General features: G+C 41.9%; 1 protein-coding gene across 2 annotated transcripts in view; it reads left to right on the forward strand.

The window, feature by feature from the left end:
* Positions 1 to 734: 734 nt before the first annotated feature.
* The window catches only part of exoc2 (exocyst complex component 2), a 55,267-nt gene continuing 31,925 nt past the window's right edge, over positions 735 to 24,076 (forward strand). For both annotated transcript variants that reach the window (XM_030082463.1, XM_030082464.1), the window contains exons 1-5: positions 735 to 779; positions 15,693 to 15,845; positions 18,894 to 19,070; positions 20,097 to 20,223; positions 23,026 to 23,139. In XM_030082463.1, coding sequence (XP_029938323.1) covers positions 15,728 to 15,845; positions 18,894 to 19,070; positions 20,097 to 20,223; positions 23,026 to 23,139 — 536 coding nt within the window. In that variant the 5' untranslated portion in view covers positions 735 to 779; positions 15,693 to 15,727. The remainder of the gene's footprint in view (positions 780 to 15,692; positions 15,846 to 18,893; positions 19,071 to 20,096; positions 20,224 to 23,025; positions 23,140 to 24,076) is intronic.

The raw sequence follows: 24,076 nt of genomic DNA on the forward strand, positions 1-24,076 counted from the left end.
TGTACTTGCAATTGAAAATAGAATTTCATCAATTCTTAGCAACTGTTTTAAATAGTTTTGTAATTGAGCTGCTTTTACAGGTAACTGAAGTATATAGTAGTAATTATCAGTTAAATGTTTACATCTCATTCATTCATCTCATGGTCAGGTGTTTGACTTAAATATATTCACAAAGTTCAGATTTTTTGACTGTTTGAACTGATAAAATGTAAAGTCTTTTACTTGTTATGAAAAGCAATAAAACATGGCTTTTTAAAAAAGTATTTCCAACAGTCAGATTAATGCTTTTACATTAGGAATACAAGATTTATTAGACAGTTTTTTTTTTCTTTTTTACATACAGTCATCAAATAGTCCAACCCCAGTACCCAATTTTTTCAATATTTATATTGAACGGAGGAGCCAAACCTTTTTTCATGGTGAATATTCACAAATGTATTCCAATGTATAATAACACAGAGGAAAAAGTTGTGGATCTAATAGACTTATTTATAATTAGAGGGTTTTCCCTGCAGGTGTTTCTGTTTCTGCAGGTTAGTTTTAGGACATAAGGTCTTTTGGGGGGGAATTTGAAAAGCAAACATACAGCAGAGGGAATAGCTCCAAGTGCTCTCGTAATGAGAGGAGATACAGAGATAAATGTGTTTTTTCAAGAGACTCTTCACATGTGAGCTGAACTCACAACTTCACTGCTTTAAATCTGCTCGTTACGTCACACGTAACGTCACCCGCGTCACGTGACACCGGAAACGGTCTGTGCAGAGGAGCCGCTGCTAACTGTGAGTTCTGTCCTCTTCTGGTCTTTTCTCCTCCTGTGATATAGCCAGGACTCATTTGGGCAGTTTGTGGTTTAGCAGCATTGACTCGCGTGATGTCTTTTTCAAGGTTGCTTTGAGCATAAATTGAAACTTCCGTCTTTTATTTCAGCTAGCTTGCGTTAGCGGAAGCTAACTCTTGCTAGCCAGCTGTCTTATGTGTCAACAACACAAGATGTTTTGTTCCTCTAAAGTCACTGATGGCAAGATCGTTGTGGTTTATTCTGCACATGTACCGCTTTGTGGTGGTACTGGACTGAGTAATGTGACGCTCTTTTTCATCAGCGTCTATTAGCTCAGTTAAATCACGGCGTATGTTGTGTTGTTGTGGTGTATGTATATTCTCATACAGCTTTACTTCATCTGGAGACTTATTAATCACCGCACTTTGTCCCATATAACCAGACTCATACGAGGAGACTTTCTGCAGAACCAAACTCAGAGGAGACTTTCTGCAGAACCAGGCTCAGAGGAGATTTTCTGCAGGAGAGACTTTCTGCAGAACCAGACTCAGAGCAGACTTTCCGTAGAACCAGATTCATACGAGGAGACTTTCTGCAGAACCAGACTCAGAGCAGACTTTCCGTAGAACCAGATTCATACGAGGAGACTTTCTGCAGAACCAAACTCAGAGGAGACTTTCTGCAGAACCAGACTCAGAGGAGACTTTCTGCAGGAGAGACTTTCTGTAGAAGCAGACTCAGAGTGGGAGACTTAATGCAGAACCTCACTTTCTGTACAACTGCACTTAGAGGTGGAGACTTTCAAAAAGCTAACACTTGAGTTAAACATTTCTGTATATGGAAAATATTTCATTCTGGATTTTTGTTGTGGGTGGTACAGAAATTTACAAAGCATTACTAACTACTACTGCAATGCAAAATCACAGTAAAAGAAAGCAACAAAAATATGCCTTACTGGATGCCCTAGATGTGCATTAAACTCTTTATTCCCTGTCTTTTGAAACATGTTTAATTTTCATTTTTTCCAGATTGTTTTAAACATTATAGCTCTACAGTTAAAATCCAAGTAAAGTAGTATTGTCGACTCTCGTGCACTGAGAGTGAAACTCATCTCATGAAAGTGAACATCGCATCTTGCCTGCTTAATCTTAGGCCAAGCTGTAAATATTGGATCATGTGGTGTGGGCCTGACCACGACACTGACATACATATAACACTTTTTTCACGATGGTTTATTTTGTCTTCATTGTCTTCACATTCACTATTAATTATGGATGCACCTTTTCATATAGAATGAATCGAGTTTAGTACTAGCCTTTAGCTATTTTCTGGTACCAAGTACTGATACCTGTACTTATCAAAGTGTGAGCCCAGAAACTCTTTCAGCATGTAGAAAGACTTGAAGTGAAATCCTCCTGGATCCACTGAGCCTCAGTGAGGGACATTAGGCTAACTCTGCTATCCCAAATGACTCAAAGAATCAGGAGGAGAAGGATAGGCTGTATAATACTGGCAACTTGATCACCAATCAGGTTGCCAGTGTTATGCAACCTATCCCTCTCCTCTTGATTCTTTGGCAGAATGTAATTCATGGTCTTTCTTACTTTTGCCATTCTAATCTCGAAACCACAGTCATCGCTGAGGCTCACTTGTCCAATTGCTGCTGATTGATAATGTCCCTTGGTACTCACTGGGTTGTATCAAGTACTCCGTGCAGTAATAGTATTGATATCTCCACTATTAATATTTGTTCTAAACTTTCCTTATTTCATTTTTTTCATGAGTTCTTGTAAATTATGATTTCTTAACACATAGTCACACTTAATTTTAACTACTCATTTTTTTAAATGTATTTATTGTTTTGCCTTCTATTGGTCTGTAAGCACTCTCTTTCAGTAGGGTTGTCTGTCTGTCTGTTTAACTGGTTGATTGTGGCAGCTGAGTAAATGAGCGCCATTGATCGATAACCCAATATCAGATTAGCACCATATCTTAAAAATACATTGTCCATCATCAGCAGTGATGCCCATGCTGGACTCATTGAGCTCCCAAGATCACCTCTTGTTCTTCCGATCCTCCTCGCAGCAACTAATGCTCAGTCAGCTCTTGGTGGGGCAAGACTACCCTGATCCATTTCCTGTCCCTTCCTGGGGCTCTAATTGAAAAATTTGGGTGGCCCTGCTTGTTTGTTTTGGTGGAATGTGGTGGGTTGTGCCTTTCTTGAGGGTTTCCCCTCAGCGCCGCTGCTCTGCAGACCCTCGGGGTGAATGGAGTGATGAGGGGGGTGGTCTTGTTTGCAAAGCGTCACTTCTCTCTTACCCCTGCCTGCCCTCTGAAGCCTGCCCCACCAGGTAGCCTCCCCTCTACTTTCAGTCTTGCTGGTCCACTCTGCTTCGTGTGACCCAGTTCCACCATGTTTACCATCGTGTGTCATCCACCTCTTCTTTTAACAACTGTCTGTAAACATGTGCGAAGTGAGAGAGTCGGTTTCTGGAGTTTTGGGAGGGGATTGTTGGCCCATTGCTGCATGATGCAGGTTCCTAGTTGTCAACAGTGCCAGACCTTTGCTGCCATATTTTTTTGTTTTGAGATGCACCAAATTATTTTCCATAGTTGAATTGTCAGGACTGCGTGCAGGCCTGTTCATCACCAGGGCTCTTCTACTGTGGAGCCATCATTTTGTGATGTTTTTAATTTCTAGTTTCGCATCGTTTTCCATGAACAAAATGTCTGGATGGGTGCAGATGCTCTTCTGAAACCTCAGTACTTTCCAGAAATGATTTAGCTTTGTTTGGGTTTCACTCTGTAGATGGTTGGAGCTTCAAAGTCATCACCATTTTATAAAGTTTAATTTTAGGGGAAATCGTTCAACATTTTTTAGATGCAGTTTGTACCAGATTGGTGAACTTCTGTCCGTCTTTATATTTGACAGCCTGTGCCTCTTCCAGATGTCATTTTATACCCACTGATGTTACTGACCTGTTGCCAGTTGCTGTAATTGATTGTTGAAAGCTCCTTGAGTTGTTTTTAATTTCTGTGCAGACTCATAACTCATTTTCCAACCTTTTGTTGACTCATTCCCTATTTTTGTTACTGCCATCAAATGAAAAAAAAAAAAAACTTTAAATTTTTCATTTAACCACATTAAAATGTCTAATCAAAAATCTATGTGAAAGAATATGGATTTACAGTCACCCCATGAATCTCTATGTTCAGTTTTTAATTTAAATTTCACACAATAGCACAATTTTTTGGTGACTTGTACTTGTATGCAGTTTATCTTTTTTTCTGCTTTTCATTGCCTTCAGCCTCGTCCTTCAACTGAGGGCATTGAATTGTATTTCTTGCACTTGGAAAGATTTTCCCCTCAGCTTCTTCCAGACTTCTTTCTGCATGTGTATATATATATATATATATATATATATATATATATATATATATATATATATATATATATATATATATATATATATATATATGTATGTATGTATGTATATATATATATATATATATTACAGCTGTCAGAGTTATTCACTTCATTAATTAATGTAGAGATGACTAAAGATAGATTTTTTTAAAAATCATGATTAATCACAAAGTTAGGCTCAGGGATTTTTTTTCAGGTTTAAAACTGTATTTTTAATATAGACGTTGTATTAAATTGACCTACATGACACATTGTTTTGAAGGAATATCCAACAAGGTCAAAAAGGAAATTCTTTCTCTGTTTGATTTCCAGTCAGGACGCTCTGGGGTAAGAAATCAGTCGCTGCAGGGAGTTGTGATGCTGAAATTTCAACAATTGCTTTAATTTGAACTTTTTAACTGATTGTTTGTACTGACGAATGCTCTACGTTATGAACTGAAAACTGCTTTGAAATGCAAAACAACAGAATTTTTAAAATGCAATGCAAACATTGATTAATTTTGATTAACTATGGGAAAAAATGTAATTAATTGTGATTTAAAAAAACATCTTTTGACAGCCCTAAAAAAAGATATCTATTTTTTTCAATGTAATAGCTATATTTTTTAATGATCTTCACCCAAATATGATCCAGTTGATTCCAGTAATATTCAAAATATTATTCCACTATTCAGAAACATTATCATTATTTAGGTTTTTCAAGATGTTATTAAACCTCAAATGTGTATAACACATTAGGTTTTAACACTAGGATTCCAATTTGAGTCAGTAGACAGGCAGGATTCCAACCTGGGCCATTCTGATCCCGAATCAGGCCGGACCAGATTGGAATTCTGATTCTGGGCCGGCCCGATTTCCAGATTGGGGCAGATGGTTGATAAATACTCAATTTAGATTGTGGGATCAGGAAAACAGCAGTAAAATATAACTGAGATAGAATTGTTGAACGATCAGAGTATAGTATCTCCTGCTGTAAGGTCTGGTTTTGTTTATATACAGGTTAAACAAAACAGCCAAGGGAGAATTATTAAATTCTAAATGTAGAGATTTTCACAGTAACATCTAATTCACTCGGTACATGTTTAGATAAATACATATTTAAATAGGCATGTGCATGCAGATGCTACAACCATGTAAGAATTTGCAAATTATATGATAGTTCTGTCTTCTAGCTATCAACTGAAAGGTGTGCACCATGTCCTGCTTCGTGTTCATAGAATCTGCACCATTGCAATTTTTTCTATTCCTCTTTCAAACTCATGTGGTAGTGGGATAAATATTTGCGCTGTTGGTCAGTCACAACAGGAGGTTTGTAGACCCACTTAAGTTGACAAAATTATGCGAAATCAAGAAAATAGTTAGCAATTAGCTGGAGCACAAAAAAACATTTGTTGTAGACAAATGTCAACAGATGAATTGAAACAGAGTTTGGTGCTTGTAGTGGAGCAGCGTTGTTTATGTGCTTGGATTTTTCTCACGCTGGTTGTGTGTGTGGGCGTGCGTGTGTGTGTGATGTAAAGCAACTGGGGCAGCAGTGTGAGCATATAATCTAGCTCCTGAGAGTTCAGAATACTCAATTTGGCCATGTCATTGGGCCGAACCGCCTGTCTCCAGCTTCCTAATCCTCCGAAAACATTTCCCCTGCTTTTGCCGGCCGATACTTCATTTTTCTGTTTATTGGTTCGGGATTTTTATATGGGAAATTGGGGACTTGGGTTCATTAGGCATAGCTCTGCAAAAGCACTTGAGACTGACAAACAAACAAGCAGACAGCCCAAAAGATAACAAACCCTGTGGGCAAACATAACGATGGTAGGATAGTGACCACCCCGTACTCCCCTCTCTGTCACGAAAGACTCTCCGTGAGCGGCCGGTCACAGAGGTTTTGCTGAGTCACAGTGGAAGAACTCGTCTGTTTTCAAACACGACCTTCTCCTGATGCATTTATTTGAAATCCAATCCAGCTGACACATATTATGGTCAAGTCTTGGCCATCAGCTATGTTGCCGTCTCCACATCTTAGAGGCAATGCGGTGGCCTGGGTGTGAGCGAACACTGAGGAGGATTGTTTCTCGCTCCACCCAGCCTGTGTGATCAGGCCACTCATCTCAGGCTGGGTGATGTTTGGCTTGCTCTGTGCATTCAGAGGAATCGGGGGGATCTCTGATGGAATCTGGTGTTTGTGTAATGTTGGGTAGAGAAATGGTGTTAGTGTGAGCCTCCAAGCGCAGAGAGTTAGATTCTCTGATGGACGATGGAGGGGGCCAAGGGTGATCAGCTGTCTAAATGGGTCGCTTTGTGCCCATGAAACCCATCGCACACGCCAATCTCTGCCATATGTGAGTCACCTTTGTCTGGCGTTTGATCGAAGGAATGAACGTCTTATTCATGAGTCTGTCATTAAGCTGTGTGTGTGTGTGTGTGTTGATAGGAAAAGTCCAGTACTGCACATAGACTCCCACGACTGCTGACGAAGGAAGTTTGTCAATAAAACCACAAGTTGCCATTTAAAATAGACTGGTGACCAGTCGAAGGGGATTTAGCTGCATCACTTCAAAGATGTGATAGTTTGTGAATATGTGCTGTTGCTGGGGAAGATGCTCTGTAAACCCCTCAGGATAGCTTTTGTTTTCTTGACAGCTAATACCCTAATTAAAATATGAAACTGTGAGAACAGCAATCGTTCTTAATGTGTAGTTCACATTTCAGTAATGATTTTAAAAGAAAAATCTATAAATTTTCCCCCCAAAATTCACTGTCCACTCAAATGTTGCATGAATCGGATTAAAAGCATTTTGCCTTCTGTAGTCATTAGTTTTATGCCTGTTGTCCTATCACATATTTGTGGATATATTTGGAAGTATTGTATGTTGATTGCACCATGAACTCTTCAAAATGTAATTTTTCAACTCAAGGTAGTATTTTATTTTTGTCAAAATGTTTATAACTTTTGAAATACTGCTTTGTTTTCATGTTGAAACAGCTCAAAAACTAAGTGTTTTAGGTGAATTTTTTTTTAGATATTGCAAAGCTTTAATGCATTTCAGTGGCCTCAACTGCTCATATCAAATCCATGCCCCTAACAAGAAAAGACAAAGCTATTTGTTCGATTATTTTTGCTGGTTTTTCATAATATTCACCCATTGTTCTAACCTTTTGGAAGTAAGGTTCAGCTTTTATGTTTTTGTGCACATCTGGCGTTTGACTGGCTCAGTCAGGTGTCTGCAGGTCTCTTTCAGTTTGCTCCTCTTGTTTTTATCAGCCTTTTACTGAATGCAGAAAGCAGCATAGCACGTGAGATTGAAAATTAAACCCCACATAGGGATGCAGCGATACCAGCATCAGGTACGATACTGCACAAAGTGCTCACACTCATTGCAGATTCCCCAGTACTGCATGATGCCATGTGTCAGCAACGTTGCCCACAGGTAGACGATAAAGGACGAGTGATGTCCACAGTTTGGGGATTCTTTTGCTTCCATTCAGTTCAGCTTTATTTATATAGCGCCAAGTACAACACAGTCATTTCCAGGCTGCTTTTACAGAGGAAACCCAACAGTTCCACATGAGCGAGCATAAACAACTGTGGAAAGGAAAAACCCCTTTTAAAAGGAAGAAACCTGCAGAACCAGGCTCAGAGGTGGAGGCTCTCTGCTATTCCAGTTGGGGTGAGGGGACAGAAAGAGAGAAAAGGATAGAACAGACAGATTAATTATCCAAATTGACTTGGCATTGCTCTGCTCACTGCAGTTGCTTCAGACCATGAACTTTACAATTCCACTGTGGGGGATCAGAGAGAGAGAACAGACTAGAAGAGAGACACTGGTTAGAGTGACGAGTTAAAACAAACAGTGTGTGTAAATGGGAACATTCAGACAACAACCTATCTGATGAACTGTTTAAACACGGCAAGTTTGTCTAGAGTGACGCTCGTTACTACCAATGAGCAAGGCGGCAGTGTTGTAGCTCGTCCCTGTTGATACCTGTACCGGTGCACCTGGTACCTCAACTTAGGAGAACTGAGAAGAGGCCTGGGTTGAGTACGGGTGTTTTGGTACTATCCACAACTTTACTCAGTGGAAACACATGACAACGTAACCCGTACTGTGCCGTACCAACACCAACACTACTGTGGAAACGAGGCTGAGAAAACTGTCCAGACTGCCCTGAACCAGCCCTAACTGTAAGCTTTACTAAACAGAAAGGTCTTAAGCCTAACCTCGAAAGTAGAGACTGTGTCAGCCGGCTGTGGTTCACTGGGGAGAGCAGTTGTCCCACAATCAAGAGGTTGTGAGTTTGATTCCCGTGTCCCTCTGTCTGCATGTCAAAGTGTCCCTGGGCAAGACACTGAACCCTGAATTGCCCCCAGTGGGTGGACTGAGTGCCTTGCATGGCAGCCACCTCTGTTGGTGTGTGTTGTAAGTCACTCTGGACAAAAGCGTTTGCTGAATAGATTGTAATGTTGTAATCCATTCTCTTCTTAACAGAGACTGGGAGCTGGTTCCACATGTCAGGAGCCTGAAAGCTCTGCCTCTCCACTTATAGAGAACCTAGGAACCTCCAGCAGAGATTGAAGCGTTCTCCTCAGACAGTATGGGACCAATATCTAAGATATGATGAGGCCTGGTTGTTCAGGGCTTTATAGGTTAAGAGAAAGATTTTGAATTCTGTTCTAGATTTAACAGGAAGCCAGTGAAGAGAAGCTAATATTGGGCCGATGTGATCTCTCCTGCTGGTTCTTGTCAGAACTTTTGCTGCAGCATTTTGAACCAGCTGAAGACTTTTTAGGCCGCCTGATAACAGGGAATTATAGTCTACTCTGGAGGGAACATATGCATGGATTAATTTTTCAGCGTCATCCTGAGTCAACATGTTTCTAATTTTAGAGATGTTACGCAGGTGAAAGAAGGAGGTCCTGCAGACCTGTTTAATGTAAGAGTTAAAGGATACATCCTGGTCTAAAGGGACTTCCAGGTTTCTAACAGTGATACTGGAGGGTAAAGTATCACCATCCAGAGTTAAGGGCATTGTTGGTCTGAAGCTTTCAGGCAACGTTATCCCCTCTAAAAATACTTTATATATTGGTGATAAATGAACAAAGAGGAGGAGGGCAAAAAAAACTTGTACACGCTTTTTCTAAAGGGTTATGATTTGTTATTCGTGTAACTGTTTACATGTGTAGACATCGGCACCCCTAGTTCATACCATTTAACAAGTACTCTTATCAGTAATCGTATCAGTAAGTAGATAAAGGTTGGTGCTTTTACTCATTTCACTGCATCCCTACCCGAATATTAGATGATCCTACTGACCTCTTGCAAACCAACACAATACTTCCTCTCCGATAAGCCAGATCAAACGCGTCATTTGCTGCTGACTGCACTGTTGCAGCTCAGGGGTAATGCATGCAGCACTGAGCTGTTTGCTGTACTTTTACTCGGACCTGGATCAGGAGAGCTATTCTGAGAGCCAGTGTTACCATTCCATATCTGTTGTGATCTGGCACGATATAAAAAATTAAGATTACCTTTGCTCTCAGTGTTTTGCCCCTTTAAGAAAAAACAAGTGGAAATGCTACTGTGTTACTTATCAGTTCTTTTAAAGGATCTTTGTTGTATTTTGCATAAAATTTTCATCTTAATTTTGAAAAATTACGATGGCGCTGTGTTTGAGTTGTTATTTTAGTAAGTCAGTGCTCCTCTGGCTTTAATTGGTTTGTAACATGCTTCGCCCGAATAATGTCTGACCTCTACATCATAATCTTACATCCAGTAGGATTGTCTTATCCATTTGTTAGATAAATATAAACCAGGTTTTTCAGCAGGGTTTCTTTTGGATGTCATAGCTTGAAAAACTGACTATTTTGAAGATCACCATCAACCAGGGGGGAAATACAAACACACTCGTCACACACAAGTATTAACTCTGCTTAGAAGCTGCAGTAAGGACAGGTAATGATATCAATAATACATTAACGTTCAACCACAAATCATTTAAATGGTATTTTTTGCCAGTAGTGTCCCAGCTGCTCTCTAAGAATTTGAAAAAAATGTGGTTTACTGCATGAAAGCCCCAAAGGAAACATTTTTACCAATTGTTAAATTAAAACTCTTAATTTCAGTAACAAATAGAACACATTTAAAAATATATACAGTTGTCCTCAGTACTGCTATCATCCACCCCATTACTATTTTTGACACTACAATAATAAATCATTTTTTAATTCATTATGGTCATTTTAACACTGCTGTGCATTTTTTTTTGCCTGAACTGGCTTTTTTGACAGACAATAGAATGTAGTTTACCTCAGTATGTGAGACACACGTCTTGACTGTGGGTTCGGTGACAGGACTGAGGTGTTTTTGACAGTGAAATGCAGTGTAACGTGGTAGTTTTGACACTACCGTGTTATTCTTGACTGTACAATCCAGTCGAGCTGCCAGTAGGTCAGCACTGTGGCTCCCTGAGCAAGGCCCAAAACCCGCTACCATTGAGATTAGAGCCAGCCCCGCTGTTTGTTAGTGTGCCTCTAAGGAAAACAAACCTGCCCTTTTACCACAGACAGAGAGGGGAGAGGATCCAGAGGCTCAATCTGTGTTGTCATTGATTCAGTTTACCCTCACATGTTGGAACAAAGTGGGGTATAATCTTAAGGGGGTCCTCTAACGCCCCCTAGAGGTGACTATAGTCCTCCCTCTTGCAGAAAATGCTCCCGTCCTCCTCAGTTTCCAGCTGGAGATTCAGAGACCTTTTCTTTTGTTTTCCTCTTAATGCTAATTCAAGGAAAAACTCAGCCGCAGTTCAGCCTCGGCCTGCATGAAGTTATAGTATTACCTTGTTTGCAGGGTATTTGTGATGGTGCGTGACATGAGACCTGTGCGAGAGTCCGCCTCTTGGTTCTGCGCGACGCCATGCATGTGGATGTGCACGAGTGTGCGAGCACGCTGGTGTTACAGAGAGGGGTCTGGGCAGTGTTCCCGTGTCCATGCACAGCCCCCAGAGTAAAGTAAACACAGCGGCTCTTTTCTCATCCCAGCCGTCAGCAGGCTCTCCCCAGGCCCGCGCCAGAGACCACACACCCAGACCACACACACACACACACACACACACACACACACACACACACACACACACGCACACACATGCACACACGCACTGCCCAGACCTCTTTGCAGATCCTTCCACACACTCACATACACACAGACCACACAACACCAGCTCATAGTCCTCGCACGCAACCTAGCTGAGCTGTCATTCTGCCCAGTGTGTGTGTGTGTGTGTGTGTGTGTGTGTGTGTGTGTGTGTGTGTGTGTGTGTGTGTGTGTGCATGCATGTGTGTACAGGCTATCTGACTGTTTGTGCACGTGTATTTCCCAGATTGGAAGGGAGAGGATAGAAAACACTCCTGGAAGCAGAATGAGAATTACACAGAATAAATCGCCCTGTCCTCTGGCCTGGGCCGCTCCCACTCTAAACATGTGGGATTGATGAAGGATATACCCAGCTCTTGTGTTAGGCCTGTTAACCTCTTATCTTCTGCATGTCAGACGCATAGCCCCTCCATTTCCTCTGACAAGCGCAGGGCAGCAGCAACAACACGAGGTAAATCCCTTCGGAGGCTTCTCGTTAGCTAAGGGGATGTCGGGGCCATTGAGGGGGAGCGTGGGGGGTCCCCTGGAAGGTTTATGGGTCAATTCATGTGCCGCCGTCCCACTGATTTTATTCATGCTTCTGTGTGCCCGATGTGTCCTGCGCTGCTGTGTTTTAAGTGTGACATCCAGAGTCGGACGGTACTGTAAATGGGAATCAAATCTGAAATAAACACAGTTGATGTTATAATTCTTCTCAGTTTCAACAGGAAGTTAAAGGAACACTGGTCAGTATAAAGAATAGTTACTTTCTGGCATTGCAGTCAACTCAGTGTATTTATAATCATATCATTGTACTAATTTGTTTTGTAAAAACAAGTAGAAATCAAACAGGATCACAACCCACATCCTTGGCTCCGTTGTGCATCCCACAGTGTGAGCTTTCAGGAAGTATGGTTAAAACAAAAAATAAACTACCAAACGCATTTTTTTTGTGCTTGTTTTATTATTTATGCTTTGTCACATTGTTTTATTAGGAATCAGATACATTTTTAAATATCCTATGGATGTGAAAAACATTTCATACCTGATGATTTCAGCTCTCAGCTTCATCCATCTTACAGGAAATTTAAGTTAAAAATTACATTTTAAGTTAGAAATTTTAGGATCACTTGGACACCTGAGGATTCTCCTGTTCTGAGGTTGTCAAAACAAGATGTGAACCCTCCAGACAGTTGTAACGCAGTTCACACAGGACTACCAAACTGGACAATAACGGATCGTATGAACATTTCCTGGACTGATGAGTCTCCATTTCTGCTGAAAGGTTGGATCGGTTCTGTCTGGTATCAACACTTAAGGCTGCTGAAGGTGGTCCAGTGGAGAGGAGGATGCTTTTCCCTGCACACTTTTGGCCTCTTAGTACCAGCTGAGAATGGTTTACAGACAGCCCGCTGAGTATCGTCACTGATCTTATCCATCCCTTCATGACTTAGTTGTGCCATCTTCCAGTTCCAGTTCCACTAGTTCCAGCAGTTCCAGCTCAAGTCATCCCGCTCTCTTCAACATGAACTCCAGTGGTCTTCACAGTCCAATGGATTTCACTGGTAATCTGATGGAATGAGACATTCGCCATGGATGTGCAGCTAAAATAATCTAACATGGACCAACATTTCTGGGTAATATTCCGAGAGTCTTGTTGAACCTGGGCCCTCAAGAAATACAACAGTTCTGCAGGCAGAAGTGGGTCCAGCCTGCTATTAGCAAGGTGTACCGAATAAAGTGGCCGCTGAGTGTATATATAGCATGATTGAACCGGGGACTTGGTTAATAGGTCTTGATAGATGCCTCAGCTGCTGTTGGCAATGAAACCTGAACTTCGTTGTTACAGGAAAAATTTTTTAACAAGTTCACTAATCAGTGTTTCGCTCTGTCAGTTTGCATTTCCTGTGAATCCAGAGCCCGCGCCGGCTCTGGTGAGTTTTATTACATCTCCATGCAGTGATTTACCTCGGCCCGTGTGAGCCCGGCATATCGTGTTTTTGGAGGGTGTCCTCCGGCTGCCGGGGAAGGAACGGGCGGAAGCGTGGCTCGGGCTGCCTCCGATCGTCGCTCAGCCTCTCCAAGTGCTGGCAGCAATTTATTAGCAAACATCTGTGCTGCTGAAATACATCCTTTCTTTTTTCTTTTTTTTTTCGTATGAATTTGGAATCTCTCTTTCTCTCTTCCTTCCCTCAGCCCCAACGTGAACTGATTTGCATGGGTGCTCCTTCTTTGGTACCGTAATCTGTACAGTATTGTGTGGGCTTATGTGGAATGATTGGGGAGGCCAGGTTTATTTATCCTGCGCTGTGAGGTTTACATTCTTCCTTTCCTCCCTGCTCTCTGTCTGCTCTTTCATTCTTGGCTCCCTACTCTTATTTTTCCTATTATCTGAGAGATAACTGCTGCAGTGCATACGTTGTTTGAAGACAGGGTGGGAAATTAACTGGGCCTGCCAGCTGAAAGCTGCTTGTGTCCTGCAGTCAACAATTGCGGGTAACGTTGGAGTAAGCTCTGGCAGATTTAGGAAAGGTTTTGCACAATTCAGTAAGTTTTTTTTGTTGTTGTTGGTGTGGTTGAGATAATTCAGTTTATTCAGATTCAGAAATCTTTATTTAATCTACAAAGGACATTTCATTTGCAGTCTTCCACTCATTGCACAACTCAATAAATAATAAATAATTGAATCAATCGTCAAAGGAAGCAACAAGTAGACTTTACATGTCGAGCAGAGAGAGACTGGTGAACAACAAGACTGACAAAGATGTCCTCAAATTCAGATGTCCTCACAGTATAGAAGTTCACTGTTAAGATGCATCACAACGACAGTTCCGCACGCAAGGTTAGCGTGAGCACAGAAATTCACTGCTACATATAGACATATGGGGATAGTTTCTGAATTCTGTAAATAATAATTAATAAATATTATATATATAAAATCCTTTTTATGAAAAATTTAATAAAGAGGGTGAGGTGTGTTGGGTTTACAGAGATACATTTTTCTTCTTAATTGCTATTTTTCCATTCATTTACTCATTCATGCATTTGCTTGTTTATTTTTGAAGAAGCAGACGTGACATCCCATGTTCGTAGTGTTCATGGATAGTGTTGCAGGTGACAACATTCTCCGTCTCCAAAACCAGAATTTTAGTCAAGACTGGTCGACTTATCTGTGAAATCAAAACACTCAACCAACAGCTAGAAATGACGTTGACAGTTTTCTCTTAACTTCCTGAAGCGAAGTATTTATCTTCAGTGAATTAAGAAGTCTGTCTTGTGAATTAATCGTCAAGATGAACTTCTGGATTTCTAGAAGTATAACATGAATTATGTCAAGTGGGCCTCGGCGTTGCGAGCACTGCCAGCAGCTGTCGTTAGGTGTGCATTAATATCCAGCTTGTTGAGTTGAATGTGGTTGCTCACTGCTCCACTGCTTCGGGATAATCAATCACGTAATTGATTGACTAAATGCTAAATGGTTTTTAAATCCTGTAAACCAGTCTGTGCTACATTTGTTTTAGGACAGGTGGGGATCTAACGAGACAGTTAAAAATCGATGCAAACGTCCAACTTATTAAACTGGTGGAATTACACAATTGCACCTACCTCTGGAGTAGAAAGAAGTTCAGTTGATACCGTGCTAAAAAAAAAAAAAAAAAAATCAGAAAATACATTGTTGGATTTAACAGAAATTATTAAAAGATTTCAGTCTCAATTTGCTTGGGAAATTTTTTTGTCACCACCACCACCATGGTTACATCCCTGACGACAGGTGCTTCATTGATAAAGACAAAACACATAACGACAGATATTTCTGGTTTCAGTCATTTGGCAGGAGGAGCTGCTGGTCCGTCATGCAGCCGCTCGCCGTGCACTCGTCACAGCTACAGAGCCGACAGCAGTCTCTGCCTCACCTATCTGTTTATCTGTTCTTAAATCTAGGAAATTAACTCAAGGCAGAGTGTAGCCTGTGACAGTAGAAGAAAAGACATATAATCTCTTGACTGGAGCAATGGAAAGCCAGTCTCTTCTAACGCGTTCAGATATTGACCCGTACGGACAGACAGCTGCTGCTGTGGTCGTCTCCTGCCTCGCTCGGGTCAGTTTGTTTACCTGGAGACGCTGCGATCCCACCTGGTCTGAGACGACAGTGCAGCTCATCGCCACGCTGACACTAAAGGCTTCGGGGAGTCGGTGGGAGGCGTTCAGGCCAGATACACTCTCATCATATGTTTGTCTCAAAAGGACAGTGACAGTAAAAAGTGAGGATCTCTGAAGGCTTTTTGAAGGTTGTGACTGATTCACTCACGCGTCGCCCTCTTTAACTGACCACCCTCCGTTTGTGTCTTTCTTCTAGGTGTGATTTCAGCGACCCGTCCACGTCAGGCCAGCATGTCGCGCCCCCGCCAGCCCCCGCTGGTCACCGGCATCTCGCCCAAGGAGGGCGCAGCCTGGACCAAAGTCACCATCCGAGGGGAAAACCTGGGCACCGGACCAGCCGACCTCATCGGTAACGCAGTCACAACAACACGACTAAACACACACACACACACACACACACACACACGCACCCCGCTCTCTGACTCACCGACATGTCGGACTTTCTGTTTAATTTTCCTACACACACAACTGTTACATGATAGCGGTTTTGATGAGGAGTGACGTACGCGAAGATTCCTGGTCTTGATCCGCAAGACGTTATTTTGCTTCCACTCCATTACCTGAACACGTATCTTATACTGTGCAGATTTATCCAGTGATATGTGAACATACACATACAGACAACTCATTACAGGATTAATATTTCTGGGGTGAGGAGTTTGTTTTTTGACCTCAAATGACAAAGTGTGCCTAGTTTTGTATTGATTGATTGATTTGGCTGAAGTAACTGTTGCTTATACATAAGTGGACGGACACCATCTTTCTCCTCCTGTCATATTTAAGTTTTATCACTTTCAAATATTCCAAATATTCATAGATCATATTTTACTCAATAAATAACAAAGGAGATGTGAACAGTATGTTCAGTAAAATGTATTTGATTTATTTATATCTCATGTTTCAGTTACACCATTTATACATAAAATTTAATAATCACATAACAAAACTACACAAAGCTAATGATGCTAGTTAATTTAGTGAAAGGTATCAGATATAAATCTGAGAAACGTTTTAGACTTTTAACTTACTGTTAATTTTATAATCATACGAGTATATACTTCAAGTTTAAGATTTTTTGTACTTACAGAACATCGTTCTTCCAAATATTTATTGTTTACTTCATTATGAAATGAATATTATTTTATAAAAACAAATCAATAATTATAGTAACGATAATAAACATTGGTTCAGATTCTCGGACAGATATGCACACATCCGTGAATAGTTGTATTAAAAATAACTCTAACAGAAGTTTAAGCTTAAAAAAGGCGACAGAGTCAAAAGTCACAAGAGGACTGAAGGATTCATTTGATACGGATTTATTCATAATGTGGAATTTCGATAATTTTGAAATGTTACATTCTACTTAAACAAGTTACACAAATGTGTCTTTATTAACATATTTTAACCACCTGCACTGATTTATTAGTGAACCTGTTGATATGTCTTTTCTAGTCTGTAATGGTGAAATAATTTATTGCAGATGATATGTTTACTTAAATTTTGAATATTTAAAATGATAAATAATAAATTTAATAAATTTTAAAATAATTTAAAACTACATTATCACAAAAGTTGCTCTTCCAGAGTATTTTTTTGAACAACAAACATTTTTTTAATTTTTTTTTCCCCCACAAAATATTGTTTTAAATTAACAAAATTAAAAATTTCCTTTTTAAGTTTTGATTGTGCCATTTGTATTGTGTGTAATAAATTAGCAGTTCAGCAATCTTGGAAGGAAAATCATTCAAAAAAAATGTTTTTATGTCCTTAAAGAAATTAAAGGAAGAAATATGTTTTTTTTATTCATCATAAATTGTGAAATTCTGGGTTTATTTCTAATTTTCCTGCTGAGTTATCTTTCAATTTATTTTTGTATTTACACTGTGTGTCCACTTAAGTTTATCATATTGTCCTATATATAATTTTATGCTTACAAAAAAAAATTCCGATGTTGTGTTTATTTTTTAAATTAATTTCTACATTTAACCACCTACAGTGCTGAAAACGAAGTTGTCCGTGTTTAATTTTGTGTAGCCACACAGACGGCCTCCCACCATCTTGTTCTCATTATGTTTGAGCGTCACACTTTTTCTGAGCTGATATTTTCCCTCATATTCGCCAGTTCCTCCTCTTTGATTTTACTGGAGGTAGGGGTAAGTAGGGGGGTGGGTCAGGGTGGTCGAGGGGTACTTCTGCCCGTGAACGTCCCCCGGGTCTGGAATTACCAATTAGATATGCAGAAGTGTGTGTGAGTGCTTTTGTATTCAAACAAAGCGGGAGAACAGAGGCAGGAAATGGTTCTCTAATGGGCATATTATTCACGGTTTTATGGGCTATTTGTTGATCAGCTCTCTTAGGCTTCTATGGTGTTTCGTCTCTCTCATACACACACGCACGCACACACACACAAGTGAAAATGTCCAAACGCCCCCCGCTGGAAACAGGAGTGACCCCCGCGTCTGTCTTCTGGTGGCTGAGCGCGATCGGGGAGGGTTTAAGAGGAGGCTGACAGATGTCAGGGCAGAGTGCACGTCGTGCCTGTAATGAGCCACTTAGCACTGAAGTGACACTCATTAGCCTGAAGGAGCCGAGTGAAAGGGAGGAAGATCAAGGCCACCCACACCCAGCCTGACCCCAACTTGAACCTCTGACCCCTCCTGACAGTTTGATGAAAGTGAATAAATAAGTAAATGCACGATTGGGTAAAGCGGTAAGCAAGTACATGTATGAATAGACGATTAGGTGAATGAGTGAATAAGTAAATAAGGAAGTGAATCAATAAGTGAGTAAATTACCAATGTCAGTAAGCAAGTAGGTAAAAACTAAATGACTATGTAAATATGAAATATATGAATTCGTAACTCACTGGATAAAATGGTAAAACTCGGAAAAGAGAATGGAAAGAGAAAAGAAAATAAATAAATATGGAAGAACACAAGTACAAAGATACAGAAGGGGAAGTATTCTCCTAAGTGTCCAAGTAACTGGAACAAAATGACCAAAACATTCAGTGATATTCACAGTAATTCCATTTCAATGAGTAGATAAACAGCTTGAAAATATGTGAATAAACCAAGAGATTCCTGAATAAATAGATTAGCAAGTATAAAAAAATTAATCAGTAAGTACATAAATGAATAATTAATGTTTGTAAGTGAATAATGAAGCGAAAAGTTAATTCAATTCAGAAAGTATTCTATTAAGTGAATCATTTACTTGTAAGGGTTGCCTCCTGTCTGAGGTGCGTGTGTGTGTGTGTGTGTGTGTGTGTGTGTGCGTGTGCGCGTGCGTGGTTGTGTGTGTGTGTGTGCGGTGTGTTTATTTGTTCTGTCACTGTGTGTCTGCGTCTCGCAGCCTTTTCACCTCGTCCCCTCCTCCCCTCCTTCCGCCTCAGGTCTGTCGATCTGCGGCCACAACTGCCGGCTGACAGCCGAGTGGATGTCCGCCAGCAAGATAGTGTGCCGCGTGGGCCCCGCCAAAGACGACAAGGGCGAGATCATCGTCACCACCAAGTCCGGCGGCCTGGGCACCTCCACCGTCTCCTTCAAGCTGATCCGGCCGGAGAGGATCGGTAAGAACCTGGAAGTGGCCGCCGTCACGTCTCCATCCAGGCCTCCGCCTCCTCCCTCTTTGTTTCCCCGCAGCAAACAGGAAAATACATTTATTAATAGACGCTGAAATAAAATAACTCCATGAATAAAGTTCAGCAAAAATATCTATAGACTTATAGTTTTTCTGCCTGTGGGTTGGTTGCATCTGTCATCTGATCTGCTCCACCCATCTTTTAAAAACAGAAAGAATAAATCCAGTAATCAATGATGATACAAGTAAAACAGTAAGCGCACGTGCCAATAAGCATACAGTAAGTGTGTAAGTAAGGAAGTGTGCAAATCAGGATTTAAATAAGTAAATAATGATGTAAAAAAGTGTAAATACACAAGGTGATTCGGTGCTAAATAAGTAATTAAGTGAAAGAAAAAAGTACAGAAATAGTTATTAAAAAAACTGAGGATTTAAAGAAGTGAGCAACTGAAAAAGTAGTTTAGTTAGAAATTGAAAATTTAAAGTAGTAAACATGTAATTATGTTAGAATGCACATGGAATTAGGTAAATATTTAAGGCAGTAATTAATCTGATAAGTTGTGAAGTAATTGAATAACCAAACAAGTGAATAAGTAGATGAAAACTAGATAAACGAGTCAATCAGTAAATTAGTAAGCAAGTGAAGGAGGTATGTAAACCAGAGCCAAGTAAGTAAATCTCTAAGTATTTTTATTCAATAAGATGGTAGTTTTTAAACGTGCGCCTGAACATGACCTAGTTTGACATGGTTAAAAAGTTACAGTGTTATTGTGTTTGTTTAGATATACTGGAGAGTGTGTGTGTGCGTGCACGTTTGTCTCTGTGTGTGTGTGTGTGTGTGTGTGTGTGTGTGTGTGTGTGTGTGTGTGTGTGTGTGTGTGTGTGTGTGTGTGTGTGTGTGTGTGTGTGTGTGTGTGTGTGTGTGTGTGTGTGTGTGTGTGTGTGTGCGAGCACATCTGGGACGTGTGGTGGTCGCTGAGCCGAGTGTCTCCGCCTGTCCCGCCGGGTCCCGCAGGTATCCTGGACCAGTCTGCCGTGTGGGTGGACGAGATGAACTACTACGACATGAGGACGGACCGCAACAAAGGCATCTCCCCCCTCTCGCTGCGGCCCGCCAATCCGCTGGGCATCGACATAGACAAGTACGCGCCGGGAACACACGCAACGCAGAAAGTGGCCGTAAACACAGGCGCTCTCGCCGCTGAGTCATGGTTTACGTCCCCAAACAGAAACATAACTGGCCCCATATGCCCGCGTTTGAAATATTACGCCGGCGCGGCGACGGCTGAGCGGCCTCTAACCGCCCCGCGCCGGCAGTGGAAACACGGCGGCCGAGAGAGCAGACAGCGCCGCGGTGCTGCCGCCCACGCGCCCGACAAGCATCCCAGAAAGTGTAATGTATAGTTTGTGTTCTGGCATTTGTGCCGTAGTATTTGTTTGGCTTTGAGGGGCCGGGGGCAAGTGACCGCTCGTGGCCAGAGGCGAGACCCCCATAAACAGCCCGCGCCGCTCGCCCGCTCCCAGAGAACCATCAATCCTGCGGGGCTCTCCCACACGGCATGGCGAAATAACAAATAAAGCCACTTGATGCCACCTGTCTAATATTACATAAGACTTTCTTCTGAGTCCTGATATAGTTCAGTCGTATAGATTCATCTTGATCTTTCGAAGGTTTTCTTTCGGACTTTTCTTTTGAATCCGTCATTTGTTTTTCCTGTGCAACAGTTTTTTTTTTTTTTTCCTGGTGGTGTCTTTAATTTATTGTTTGTTTTGATCTCATTTCATTTTTCAGTTCTTTCCATCTTCCTTTGCCTTTTCATCTTCCATCATTAGCCAGTTTTTAGTTCCACATATATATATTTTTAAGCCTCATTATAAAGTTTAGTATTTGTATAATTTTAAAGCAGTTTTTGTTTTTTTGTAGTTCTGCTTGTTCAAATTTTTATCCACAAGATTTTGAACTTTGTTTTTCCTATTTCCATTTTTTAGATAAAATCGTAACTAATTTCCTACTGTTTCTGTTTATTTTACTCTTTTGTAGAAATTCTTTGACCCAATTCAGTATTTAATTTGTTTATTTTGATCCACTGAAGAGTTTTTCTCTTAAATTTTTGCCTTGAAAAAGGTCAGCTCCATACTAAACCTCTGCGACATGTCAGGCTTTTTTTCCCGGCCAGCCGTCAGCAGTGTGTTTACGTCCATCCAGCTGATCTGTTTTGTGGATTATAAAACATGACTGCTTGCTCTGTGTGGCTGTGTGTAAACTGTGTGGTGACTGCTCATAACTCAGTGCGTGTTATGCTGGGATGGCGTTGGGTTCCCACGCCGTGACCCCTGTCAGAGCCGTAGAGCGGAGGCGGCAGGTCAGTGGCGGCCCGCTCAGTGGGGAGCTGATTTTTAGATTTTGGACCAGAAACTCAAAAAGCATTGAGTAGACGCTCTCCTCCCCCAACAAACCCTCAGCAGGCGTCCAGCTGACGGCTGGCCGCCCTGCCGCTCTGCGCTGGGCAGTCAGGTCGTGGTAGACCACGGCACGACGTCCGGCTGCAGGCTGGTTTCAGTGATCTCGTTCGGCCCGCCGCCACCGCCTGACCTCTGAGCTGCCGCCGAGTCACTCAGCGCTAAGCCCGACTCGGCCCGTTTCCCACCGGCCTGTCCGCTCCATCTCCGGTTTTCACAGGACTCGGTCACGACGTTACGGGTTCACCTCTCTGGAAGAATGTTCGGACACCTCTTAGCCTCCTAGCTGGGGAATCTTCAACGTTTCATTCTATCTTTATCAGTGTCCTCTTCCCAAACCATCATATCCCTGCTGAGAGCTGTGATTTTAGGCCACTTCTCCTCCGTCCTGGTCTCGTCTCAACACAAGATAAAACGTCAGGGGTTGATTTTTTTTTTTTTTTCTACTTTTAAGAAGAATGTGAATTGTTGGAAATATGCTTTTCACTATCCTCACCTCTTTTTATTTATTTTGATTTCATCATCTGTCATCATATAATTTCTCAAATATAACTGCCCATCAGAGGCGTGTCCGGACTTTTTCCACTGATGGCCGCTTACAGAAAAACAAACTGAATGCGTGGGGACTCAATAGACGCAGACTTCTGTACAAACTTGCTAACTTGTATTAGTTTTGATTTAGCCATATTATATCGCCGACATCAACGTTATTCTTCAGTTAGCCTTGTTTTGGTGCAAAGCTACCTTGTTTCACATGTGGACCAGATTTTGGAACTTGCTACAGCGTGGACCACGGGGCCGACCTGGGCTGCAGGGCGCAGTGTGGACGCCTCTAGTGTAAAGCCTTGTTTCTTACCCTCGTGTGTGTACTGGGACTAAATAGCAAATGATATTTATGTTAGAAATAATAATGATCACATTCATTTTCAGCCCAGACTTTCTGTACTTCGCACTTTTCAGTTGTGGTCCGAATGAGTGGTTTTGTTTTTGTGTGTTTGCATCAGAAACAGTGTTCTTGTCGTGGATTTTTTTTTGTCTTGTCTTGGACTTATGTATGGTTTTGTCTTGGGTTTCCTCATACTGTGTGTGTGTGTGTGTGTGTGTGTGTGTGTGTGTGTAGCTGCAGAGTGGGTGGTGACGGTGGTGGAGGAGGAGGTGGGGGTTTGGTTTGTGTAGGCCACAGGTCATTAGCAGAGATCAAGCTTCCCTAATGAGTACTGGGTCCTCCAGGGGCGCCCAGGCGTCACACACTGCACTTCCCACGCCATGGAGCTCCTGGCCCGGCCACGTCCTGGCCGCACACTGCCCCCTGCTGGAGAAAGCCGAAACCCAACCTGCTGGGGCACCATCAAATATACTCAGTTCCCCACATGATTACATTTTTTAAAAACACTTTAAATCCATTTGGTCGTTTCTTTTCTACTCTCCACTGTATCGTTTATTGGTTTCTCACTGGTTTCTCGTTCTTATTGATTTTCCTTCAGGGGTAAAATCCCACAGAAAGACATGGAGCTGACATTTCCAGGAATGAGTGGAGACTTCACCAGTGAGAACTTCTCCGCCACCTGGTACCTCATCGAAAACCACGCCGGCTCCAAGTAGGTCCCTTTTCTCAGACCGGTTTCATGATACCCTCCATCCACTGGCCTTTCTTCTACACCTGCTATATTAAACATACGCTTACAGAGCGCTGGTGCATGACTCAGCTGAGTGTGGGAACACACAGTCCGATCATCACTCTGTGAAACAGGAACCAAAGCATTGCATTTCCTCTCAGTAAGACAAGATTTGTCGGCTGATTTGAGTCCAGTAGATGGATTTTCAAACCAGTGAGAAAGGCCCCTCAAAGCTCTGACCACATGCTGACATTCTAGTGTCTGAGCAGCCATCCCTTCATTTGTCTTCCACACTTGCGACTGCTAGGCCTCTACTGCGCTTCAAGCTCATTTTGTCTTTGAGAAGAGTCTGCAATATCTAGACATGCAAAGGGAGAACATGAAGTCTCCTCGGTTCAAACTGTGGATTTGCTGTGAGCGAGCAGTGCTAACCACTTCTCTGTCTGACATGCGTTTGAAACATAAAGGAGCCTGATGGATGAACTGATAAGAGAAACATTACCTGCAGCCTGAGAAAAGCACCAACAGTATACAGGAATGGCACGGTGAGGAATGTGGACGAGGCAACCTGCTGACCCACCAGACTGTCATGTCAGGGCAGAGCAGAGTTATTTTGGACCCTCCTGGCTTCCTCCCCCTCTTCCCCCCCGCCCCTGCTTAGCCTTCCAGTAACCTAGACCCCGGGATCCAGCATGACCAGGGGCCTCTGTTTGGATCTCACCGGGTGACTGTTTCTTCCTATGGAGGAAACCTCACTCAGACACAGACAGACACACACACACACACACACACACACACACACACTGACTGTGGGCGCAGATGTGCATCTCGAAGTCGTCTTTTCCTGCACACACACAGATACACACTTTTTCCAAAACACCAACGTGCCAATATTCACAACAGCTACAATGTCATGGGC

Source organism: Salarias fasciatus, chromosome 23 (genome assembly GCF_902148845.1).
Source record: "Salarias fasciatus chromosome 23, fSalaFa1.1, whole genome shotgun sequence".
Lineage (NCBI taxonomy): Eukaryota > Metazoa > Chordata > Actinopteri > Blenniiformes > Blenniidae > Salarias > Salarias fasciatus.